Source organism: Leopardus geoffroyi, chromosome A1, assembly GCF_018350155.1.
Source record: "Leopardus geoffroyi isolate Oge1 chromosome A1, O.geoffroyi_Oge1_pat1.0, whole genome shotgun sequence".
Lineage (NCBI taxonomy): Eukaryota > Metazoa > Chordata > Mammalia > Carnivora > Felidae > Leopardus > Leopardus geoffroyi.
Window position 1 is genome coordinate 199,409,730 of NC_059326.1, and position 12,218 is coordinate 199,421,947.

Consider the following 12,218-nt stretch of genomic DNA (forward strand, 5'->3'; position numbering starts at 1 on the left):
AAGCATCTGTAGACTAAAAAACATGAAGAAACATTACTCCATATTTAGTGAAAGTCTTAAAGAAAAAAAACCTCACATGCTAAACTGCCACCATGGAAGGTTCTCAAAGGCTGCTATTCTTTGATGTAAAATGAAATACTACTTAGTGAATAAAACATAAAAAACTCCTGTCTACCCTTCAAAGAGACATATCCTTTGACCCAGTGCTTCAGACTAAAGCCTTGAAATTTTTGCACAAGAATGCTGCGTGAGGAAAGTCCAGACAAAACAGACACTTGAGATGCTAGAAGGCTGTATAACCCCAATTGCAGACACTAGTCCTTCCAATAATCTAGCAGAGATAGCGCTGCCATGCACCAGAAGTAATCTCACCAAAAGAAAACTGACCTCCCCCACCCCTACCAAAAAAGCAAGCAGTCAAAGCAAATGGAAGCCTTTAACTTAGGTTTATCTTTTTGTGCAGGTCACCTATAATGACTCATTTTTATTTCAAGTTTGCAGACTTATAAGAAGTTTTCATCTATAAACTGTTAGTACATCAGGAGGTGAAAACAACATAAAACAAATACTTGTGTAGCAAACATAATTGTTTTATTTCTGAAGGCTTGAAAAATCACTCATTTTTACAAATTTCTTAGAGCGAGTTCAAGCAACGAAAAAATTTCAAACCTATTAAAGTGACAAAAAAATTCTATTAAATAGCTTGTTGCTGTTTGCAGACATTCTAAAACGGCAATATTATCATGCAGTTGATTGAGTGTGCTGCTAATACCATGTGCTTAATCAAATAGCAATTACATATTGCAAATATCAGCAAGTAACAAAGCTTTAACTGCTGTGCTATTGCTCTTTGGAAGAAACTGTCAAGTAGTAAAACAACAAACTGGTAACATTCAAACAGTGACTCTACTTTACACGCACGTGTTATTTTTAAAGATATAAATACAGACTACTTAAAATTTCTAAAACATTAGGATTTTACATTAATAGTGTGTATTGTAATTTATCAAGTAAAAGCTTAGAAATGACAGCCATCCTCCTCACCCCACCGATTTGAGGCTGTATTATAGACTGCTAAATAAAGTTTCCTTTTTCATATGCATTTGTGTTGAGGATGCATGTATAACTAACCATAATACCTTTGTAAGATTTAAAACAGGTGGTGCTTAATAGGTTTTAACCAAAATAAGCATCTAAAAGAAAGCAAGCCACTCAAATTTGTACATGTGCCTGGCACACTAAGTGCCCAATAAGTATTTATTGAATAAAGAAATGAAAACTGAAGGAAAGGTGGCAGCCAACATAATTTTACAGAATATACTAATGTACAAGCTATTAAAGCTCATTTCACTTCTATTAACAAATTGAAATAATTCCTACATATTATGAAAGTATTTTCTTTCTGTATTAAAATTTTAACTATAGAAGTAGGTAGTTAATACAATTCTGACAACCAGGAATTAGTATTTAAAAGAGGTAATACTCGGCAATCAAAAAGAATGAAATCTTGCCATTTGCAACTACGTGGATGGAACTAGAGGGTATTATGTTAAGTGAAATTAGTCAGAGAAAAACAGATATCATATGACTTCACTCATATGAGGACTTTAAGACACAGAACAGATGAACACAAGGGAAGGGAAGCAAAAATAATATAAAAACAGGGACGGGGACAAAACATAAGAGACTCTTAAATATGGAGAACAAACAGAGGGCTGCTGGAGGGGTGGTGGGAGGGGGGATGGGCTATAAATGGGTAAGGAGCATTAAGATATCTACCCTTGAAACCACTGTTGCACTATATGCTAAGTAACTTGGATGTAAATTAAAAAAAATAAAAAAATCAATTATCTGGGGAAAAAATTAAAAGAGGTAAGAAAAGTAATAAAAATAATAAAAAATACACCTATGAAGGCTTAATGTATGCTTTGGTTATTTTGTGAGGGAGCACCTCCTCAAAATCTTTAAAGAGTACTGAAAATTTAACTTCTTTTTTATACTCCAATACAGAAAGACAGCACGTTGATGGGACTTGGGTTTTCATCAAATGTACTGAAAGGAGATGGGAGGTGAGGTGGCATAAAACACGAAAAGTCACTCTCTTAATAAAGCACAAAGGCAAAGACATTCTCCCCCAACCTCCATGGCACAGCAACTCCTGCAACAAAAACGAAGGGTCAAACAACCATGTGCAAGCTTTCCTTATTATTTGTAGGAAGTATCTCATATTTGGAAATAATAATGATGCAACCCAGAAAAAGGCTTTTTTTTTTTTAACAGTGTGCTTCTACATAAATTGACAAGATTATTTTTAAATGCTGTCATCTACTCTTCTTATATTTAAATTTTTACTAATTCATTTATTAGTAAATGAAAAAGATAACAGTTTATACACAACGAACAAGAAAGACATTCTTAAGATTGACCGATTAGAAACTTACCATGTGCCCTGGTATAAAATTTATTACTAACAGTAATCCAGGAATTACAACTTCATTCTCTGAAGATTTGTCTCTAAAGATGGCAACACTGTGTAGTTGTAAAATTACTGAATACATTCTTTACATTAGAAAATGCCACTTTCCCCTCTACTTTCTATGTCTTAAAAAAAAATAGGAAACATGTTATCAATATACAATTGATGCCCAGAATAAAACACTTTATTAAATTCTGCCTGGCAGATGTGATAGCAAAAAAAAGAAGAAAGAAAAAAATTAAGCTTCACTTGGGAACATGCTGTTTGAGCTCATCTAAGAATATTAGTTGAAAATAAAAACAGCATATATTTAAGATGAAAGAAATATGACTTGATAACAGTACAAATAAAAAAGGATCTGAGTTTTAGTTCTCCATGAAATCCACATTAAGGAAGAAGTATGAGAACCTAAATTTTGAGATTCCTTACTAGAACTGCTAAGACTAAAAGGAATAGGGATAATCCCTGCCATACCTTGCACCATACATCTGGAGTATCATAAGAAATCTTGGCAGCAACATTTAAAAGGGATTCGGTCAAACTGGAAAGTAATCAAGACGATGAATTAACTGGAACTCATGTGAAAGGAATCAAAGCCCTCGGGATGTTTAACCCAGAAAAGACTTAGGATATGATTATTTTGGTCTCAGGACTCCTTTATATGTTTAAAATTACTGAGACCCCAATGAGGTCTCACTTATGTGAAATGTATCTAGATATTCACCATAAAAAAAATTAAAATGGAGGGGCGCCTGGGTGGCTCAGTCGGTTGGGCATCGGAGGTCGGCTCACATCGGCTCACGTCTGATCTCTCTGTTTGTGGGTTCGAGCCCAGCAATGGGCTCTGGGCTGTCAGCTCGAAGCCTAGAGCCCGCTTCAGATTCTGTGTGTCCCTCTCTCTCTGACCCTCCTCTGCTCATGCTCTGTGTTGTCTCTCTCAAAAATGAATAAACATTTAAAAAAAATGTTTTTTAATTAAAATGGAGAAAAATAGGGGCGCCTGGGTGGCTCAGTCGGTTAAGCGGCCGACTTAGGCTCGGGTCATGATCTCGCGGTCCATGAGTTCGAGCCCCGCGTCGGGCTCTGTGCTGACAGCTCAGAGCCTGGAGCCTGTTTCAGATTCTGTGTCTCCCTCTCTCTGACCCTCCCTGTTCATGCTCTGTCTCTCCCTGTCTCAAAAATAAATAAAACGTTAAAAAAATAAATAAATAAAATGGAGAAAAATATATACTTAATTTAAAATAAACTGAATACATACTTACATAAATAACATTATAATTATAATGAAAAATAACTACCTTTTCAAAAACTAAGAGTTGCAATGATTTGCATTTTTTAAAATCTCTAATATCCAGCTTAATAAAAGACAGCTAAATTCTAACATCTGCTCCTAATTCAAACTGTTGCGCTAAGTTGTCTTGGTTTCAATAAATGAAGAAAATTTATCCTCAAATATGTAATTAGAAAAACGAGCAATATTTTAATAGCTTTAATATTTTTTCACTTAGTTACATTAAATTCATTATTCTTTCCTGCACTTTACACGAAACTTTTACCCACGCATGATTTTATAAAATCATACACTGGCCATATGGAAAATACTATTTCATAGAAGTATGCAGATCTTCCAAATGTTAGCATATTTCATTAGACAATATTTTAAAAATCACATTCATTAACACTACCACCAATCCTATTAGAACACTCTTTAAGTAATGGAAAGATGTCAAGCTCAATCAGATCAGTGGCAGAATCAAGTTCTACAAAAATTGTAATTTTCATTTGAAAGCTTGAAGTTTATCATGGGCAACACTTTGTTGAAGTTAGCTTTTGAGAAAATGTCTGCCATGTACTGAAGACTAAAAAACCATAGTTCATCTGTCATCTGTTGCTGTTTTTTTACTTAAAAGGTGTCCCATGAAAAAAGTGCCTAGGTTCAGTTTGCAAAAGCAACTCAACCATACAGGTGCTCTGCCTTGAGACAACTTAGGTATACAGCAGAAGTGTTTTATGCGTACGACTTGTTTTGTTACATGGAACATAAAAAGATGTGTATGTAAAAGAAAAAAAAGAGCTGCATTTGCAGCATTGAAATTTTTTAATTAAAAATTTTTGCTGATTAATCAAGGACATTAAGTCAAACTAGTTTTTTTTTCATCTCGAATGCAAGAAAGTGAATAAAATGACTAGTACCACAGATGTAACACAACTGCTTCTGTATCTTAAGTGTCAGTGTCAACACAGTGAAAAGGGAAAATATAATCTTTGTATAGTTATAAAAATAGTTTGATTTGTGGACTCTTAAGGGTCTTGGGCTACTCCCCATCCCCACCCTGCCCAGACCACTCTTTGAGAACCACAGATTTAGGATGGCCAGAGCTGTTTTCATGTATACAGAAGGCTGTCATGTAAAAAAAATGGCATGTCCTATATAATAGGGCAGACCTTAAACCAATGGATATTAGTTAGAAAGAAGTATATTAGCACCAAATTAAGAAACACTCTTTCTCCGTTTTATTTTATTTATTTATTATTATTTTTTTTTTAATTTTTTTTTTTTCAACGTTTATTTATTTTTGGGACAGAGAGAGACAGAGCATGAACGGGGGAGGGGCAGAGAGAGAGGGAGACACAGAATCGGAAACAGGCTCCAGGCTCTGAGCCATCAGCCCAGAGCCTGACGCGGGGCTCGAACTCCCGGACCGCGAGATCGTGACCTGGCTGAAGTGGGACGCTTAACCGACTGCGCCACCCAGGCGCCCCTCTTTCTCCGTTTTAAAAAACTGAGATGGGGCACCTGGGTGGCTCAGTCAGTTAAACGTCCAACTTCGGCTCAGGTCACCATCTCACAGTTCATGAGTTTGAGCCCCACGTCGGGCTCTGTGCTGACAGCTCAGATCCTGGAGCCTGCTTCAGTTTCTGTGTTTCCCCCTCTCTCTGCCCCTCCCCCGCTTGTGAGCACAAGTGTGCTCTCTCTCTCTCTACTCAAAAATAAATATTTTTTTTTTAAAACTGAGATACAATTTATAAACAATAAAATTAATCCTTTAAAGTGTTCAGTTACATGGGGTTTTTTAAACAAATGAATATAAATAAGGATTTTTTAAAAAGAACACCATAATCAACATATAGAATAGTTACATCACCCCATTCAAATTTCCTAATGCCCTTTTTAGTGTATTCCTCCTCCAACACCCAACGTTGACAACCAATGATCAATTTTTTGTCCCTAGAGTTTTGCCTGTTCTAGAATGTCAAATAAATGGAATCACACAGTAGGCAGCCTATGAGTCTGGCTCCTTTTACTTAACATAATGCACTAGAGATTCACCCACATTTGCTACTAATTGGTGAGTAAAAGTTTATTGTATAGGTATACTGAAGTATAGTTGGGGTGTTTCTAGTTGTTGGAATTATAAATAAAGCTATTAAAAACATTTGCATGAAGGATTTTATATGAACGTAAGATTTCATTTCACTTGAGTAAACACTGAGAAGTGGGACTGCTGGGTTATATGATAAGTATATATTTAACTTTGTAAGAAACTAGCACACTGTTTTCCAAAACGGCTGTACCATTTTGCATTCCCACCAGCACTGCATGCGAGTTCCAGTAGCTCTGCATCCTTGCTAGCACTTGGTATGGTCAATTTTTTTAAGCCATTCAATGTATACTGTATGGTGTATATCACGGTATAGTGGTATCTCACTGTAGTTTTTTTTTTTTTTTTTAATGTTTTGTTTATTTATTTATCTTAGAGAGAGAGACAGAAGCAGAGAGAAAGGGAGACAACGAATCCCAAGCAGGCTCTGCTCGTTCAGCACAGAGCCTGACACAGGGCTCAAACTCACCAACCATGAGATCCTGTAGTTGTAAGTGTTGTTTAGTGTCTGGATACAACTCCTCTATCAGGTATGTTTTGTAAATATTTTCTCCTAGTCTGTGCCTTGTCTTTTCTGTCTCTTAACAATGTCTTTCAAAGAGCAGAAATTTCTAATTGTAAGGAAACACAACTTCATAATTTTTTTTAAAATGGATTTAGTTTGTATCTATAAAATATATGCCTAACACAAAGTTATAGAGAGCTTCTCCTACATTGTTTTCTAGAAGTTTTAAAATTTCTAGTTTTACATTTAGAACTATGAGTTTACATTTAGAAGTTTGAGTTACTTTTTGCATATGGCACACAGTATAGATGAAGGTTTTTGTTTTGTTTTGCATTTGGGTATACAATTGTTCCATCTTCATTTGTTGTAAAGACTATTTTTTCTCAGTAATAAATCGCTTTCTAATAATTATGGCTGATGAGTAATATAAAGAGTAACCTCAAAAGAAATGAGAACCAGTTAACTGGAAATTTTTAAAACAGAAGTTTGAGAACAAGTTGTTTGGTCTAATAAAAAGGACAGAAGATTAAATTATCTTTCCAAATCTCACTCTATGAAGTTCCCCAAGAAGGCAGTCTTGGGGAAAGTTTACAAGTCTTCCTTCATGTTCCCAACCCTTACCCTCCAACAGTTCAGCTTTTATCTAGTTAATTACTTACCGGATTTCCCCATACAATTTATCTTGAATAAAAGGTTGAACAATCTTTCAAACGAGAAATAATTGGATTCAGTAATAAAACTAGGTAACATTTAAAGTTATCCTCTGGTTTTAAATTCCCAGGATCCATTTTACAATAACCACAAAAATTTATCCTCAACTAAGCTTAGTCCATATGCTAAAGCCCTTGGCTATAATAGGTTATCACCTGTATTAATTTTAATACATTATATAAGAATATCCAATAGAAATCATGACAATGGCCAATGAGCTTACCTTACATTAAGATTTTCGCTTTCATCCAATTTCGGGTACAAATATAACAGTAATCTTGTGTTGAGTAGTTAATGAAGATGGTATACTTAGCTAATAAATTGGTTTACATTACATATCATGTTAAAATGCTGCTTCCACATCTCCTTCTAAAATACTTATATTTACTTAACATTTTTGAAATATTCTTATCATTAATGTTAATATACAGAAGATCCCCCACCCCCACACCACCCTATCTACAGTTTCGCTTTCTGCAGTTTCAGTTACCTACAGTCAACCACAGTCTGAAAGCTAGTGATTCTCAGGGCGCCTGGGTGGCTCAGTGAGTTAAGCATCTGACTCAGTTTCGGCTGAGGTCATGATTCACAGTTCCTGAGATTGAGACCTGCATGCGACTCTGTGCTGACAGCACGGATCCTGCTTGGGATTCTCTCTCTCCCCCTCTCTCTGCCCCTCCCCTGCTTGTACTAACATAAAAGAAGAAGAAAGAAGAAGAAGAAAGCTAGTGATTGTCCTTCTAACATATCTAAAGGTCAATGTTAGCCAAATGCTACATCACAAAGCCTGTATCATTCACCTGACTTCATCTCACCACGTAAGCATTTTGTCATCTCACATCATCACAAGAGAGAGAGACCACATTCACATAACTTTTATTAGTATATTGTTACAATTGTTCTATTTTATTATTGTTGTTGTTAATTTCTTACTGTGCCTAATTTGTAAGTTAAACTTTATCATAGGTATGTATGTATAGGAAAAACATAGCATATATAGCATATATGGTATTATCCATAGTTTCAGGCATGTACTGTGGGTCTTGGAATGAATCATTCTTATTCAAAATGCATATATAATCAAGTCCAATTGCTCAATATTTCTGGAAGTACCCTTCAGTCAGTGGTCATGTCATTACTCTATCAACTGAAACATCTAGTAATGTGTAGGAACAAGAAGACTGAAACCCCTATCAGCATTATGCTACCTATTTGAGTATTTAATACAGCATTTTAATATAAACCTAAATCAATGGCTAAACCTCAGGTTTAAAAATTACCTATAGGTTTGAGTTATCTGTTCAAATATTACTTCAATAGCTATGAATAATTTATGTGTAAGACTTGAATTGATTTCAGCTGGAATACCATACTGACATTTTCACTAATACACTTCAAGACATAACAAAGCTGAGAAAAATCTACACAGGGCAACAAGATTCATTGAAAGTATGCAACTGATAAGAGATAAAAAATGCAAAACTCAAAGCGGTCTGTAAACCTCTCTGGTAGGATTCATAGCATCTTGTTTAGAACAACAGATTGCTACCTCACTTACTCATTCTTCAAACTAGAAAGAAGAGAACTCAGAAGCATTACTAATAAACTCTATAAAATTTGAAAATTTATTATAGAGAGTAAACCCCATAATATTAGAACAAGAAGCCAGTTTCTTGGTGCTTAGAAGATAGTCATTGGAAAAATTCAAGCAGTACCATTGTTAATTAATGAACCCATGACATGGGTAATTCATCCTCCTCTCACACATACCTCTCTCACTTCTTTTATACTTGACTAAGCAAGTGGTGTTCGACTAATATTTGAAGAATAAGTAGATGGCCCTGGTTGAAGAACTAAGGGATTGGTGAAAAGCATCTAGGCAGAATGAACTGGAATGTGAATGCCCCAAAACAGGAAAACAAGTTCCAGGCTTGGTGTGGCTAGAGCACAGAGTATAAAAGACAGTGGTACAAGATAAACCTCGAGAGGAAGGCAGGCCTTAAATCATGCAAGACCTCAAGAACCATGTAAGGATTTTAATGTTAACTTCTAGGTCAGTAAGAAAACCAATGGATTTTACACACAAGAAGTGACAAAAACAGCAGTTAAAAATGTCTGTTCTGATTATCCTTTGGAAAATGAATTAAAGGAAGATTGAAATATCTATAGAGATCAATTTAAAAACTACTGTAGCAATCTAAGTGAAAGATGATGCTGGCCTAGACCAGGATGATGGCAATGTCAGCAAGCAGATAGAGACAGTTTAAAGATAAAACCAACCAGCCTTAAGCCTGACATGTGAGTTTTCCAAACTATCTGTCCCTTGTCTGTTAACTCATTTGTTTATGTATCTGTTAATATCTCTAATGGTATAAATGGTGTTTAGATCATTTTTAAGTGTGACCTATTATTTAAATTATGCTGGGGTGCCTGGGTGGCTCAGTCTGTTAAGCAGCTCAGGTCATGGTCTCACAATCATGAGATCAAGCCCTAAGTCGGACTCCGCACTGATCATGGAACCTGCCTGGGACTCTCTCTGCCCTTACTCTGCTCAGGTGCTTGCTCTCACTCTCTCTCTCTCTCTCTCAAGATAAACGTTTAAAAAAATGAAAAATTAAATTTTGCTTACTGAGTGATAAAAGAATGTACAATTGGGGGAAAAGTAGTTAAGAAAGATACCCACACATTTGATAATGGTAAACCAGATAAAAAATGAGAAGTATGCTTACACTATTACACATTTTGATAAGTCTTAGAGACTTTACAAAATGTATGCTATTTTACAATATAGGTATAAACAAGAAGTTGTATCTAAAGTAACAGCACACATTGAAAAATTTTACAAGTGACAGTTACCAAAATTCTATCTGCTACTGATTAACAGAGTATTATTTGTTGCTAGTTGTAACCTCTCAGGCATAATGTAGAAATGCAATTTGTGTGTACATATATACATATAATAACAATACAATAACTGGTCCCATAAAAACCCAATATACTTAATTTTAGGTACCACCTGGTGTCTTACAATTTAAACAGGAGTGTAGCTGAGAAAATAAAAATTACATATTCATTCATATGTATACTCAATTTGTATTTGTTAAATTAAAATGTTCTGATTGCTACTTATAAACACCACAAAAATGAAGCCTTTTGCCATTTTAACCTCAATATCTTTATATGACTTAATATTTGTGTATTACACTTAACACAAATTGTCTTTATCTTTTTGTGATGAAAATTTCTTCTTAAAATTTACACACAATCTAGAAATTTAAATTCAAATCATTTTCCTAGAAGAACCCAGAACACGACACTGAAAAGCTGTTATACAAAAATAACTCTGAAGGCAGAATCACAGCCATGTACAGTAGAAAATTCTTACCAATTTTTCATCAACTGTTATGAGCTGTGCATCTCGAGCTGGGTCCTGTGCCAGCCTCCATGTGGAAGTGCTTAATGACCTGCAGTGCAAGACTTTAAGTTAAAAAATGATCCATGCAATGAGAAAAGAGAGGCAGAAAAATCTTACATAAACAAGCTACTAACAATATCTATCTTACAAAACAAAAAGAACAGAAAGAAAGAGAAGGCACAAAAATCCTTTCCTCCCCAATTAGTTCTATCTGCTGAGTTTCTGGCAGACTCACTTAGGAGTTCACAACAGGCTGCACTTTATGTCAGTCTATAGACTCTCTGTCATAGAAAGGCTGTCAGTGACAAGTACTGAACACTGTGAGTCTACAGTAGCTGGTTTGTCACTACCAGGAAGAAAAATGCAAAGCTGTATCAACTCTTCTGGAATACTGATTCTTAAATGATGGCATCAGAAAGAAAAAGAAAAATCTCAATCATATTCTTAATGGCCTAAAGTAACTGTAAAATTATATCATATTAACAAATAAAAAGTTTCTTCATTTTAATTTCAAAACAAAAGTAATTTAAATAGAAATGATTTGTATGATCATGTTAACTAACAGTTTGGTTTATTAGTTAACTAGTTATTAGTCTAGTCCCATATCCCATTCACAGAACTGAAGAAAGTCTAAATAGTTAAAATAGAAATATTAACTCAGAAATATAATGGGCACCAAATCTAATTCCTTTATATTAGCATCATCCCAACCTCACCTGAAAGAAATTACTTAAAACTAACAGGTTTTTTTAATTTCATGTACACACTGTAGTTTATACTAATGAATGTCAGAGCTGTCACTGATTGTGACAAGTTAGCATTTGAGATTTTTCCAAAATATTAAGCCAACCAATGTAGATTTCTTTTTCGAAAGTTAGCACCTACAATTGTGACTCAAACTTCAAAACCAACAGAATATACAGTATTGAGTTCTTTCTGTTTTAAATAAAGTATAATCACCATAATTCTGACACAACATAAATACTAACTCCTGATGCAAAACTTCATGTTCAACTTTCAACAGCTATGGTATACACAGCTTTATAGAAAATCCACCTACTGATAGCATAATTATTAACTGATAATAGAGAAGATTTTTTTGCTTTATGAACATATACTTTTTTAAATGTCAGTTATTTCCCAAAATTAATAATTAGCTATTACTTTAAATACCCTGCTCAGAAATACATATTCACGAAATACATCTAAATGGAAATTATTTTACATTTTTATACAAATAGTTAAAATATATGTTCTGGTTGTTAAATTAAAGTAGTATAATTAGCACTTTCAAAAATCTATTTACTCTGGGGGCAGGGGGAACAGCTGGGACTGGATTTCAGCTCAGGTCATGATCTCATGGTCATAAGATCTAGCCCCACTGGGTGTGGAGCCTGACTGGGATTCTCTCTTTCCCTCTCTATCTGCCCCTCCCCTGTATGCAACTCTCTCTCTCTCTCTCTCAAGGAAAAAAAAAAATCTATTTACTCTGGAAATCGTTAAGAGAATAACATGACAATAAAAACATTCTGAATCCTTTTAACTAAATCTATATATTGTAAGAAAAAAATTAAGGGCACCCGGGTGGCTCAGTCAGTTAAGCATCCAACTCCTTGATTTCAGCTCAAGTCATGATCATTAATTTTAATAAAGTCCAGCTCATCTATTTTTTCTTTCATGGATTTTGCTTTTAGTGCTGTATTTAAAAACTCAAAAGCAAACCAAGGT

At 34.7% G+C, this 12,218-nt stretch overlaps 1 protein-coding gene across 2 annotated transcripts in view; it reads right to left on the minus strand.

Moving 5' to 3' along the window:
* The window catches only part of NDUFS4 (NADH:ubiquinone oxidoreductase subunit S4), a 112,240-nt gene that overhangs the window by 61,508 nt on the left and 38,514 nt on the right, over window positions 1-12,218 (minus strand). For both annotated transcript variants that reach the window (XM_045438183.1, XM_045438192.1), the window contains exon 2: window positions 10,461-10,539. In XM_045438183.1, coding sequence (XP_045294139.1) covers window positions 10,461-10,539 — 79 coding nt within the window. The remainder of the gene's footprint in view (window positions 1-10,460; window positions 10,540-12,218) is intronic.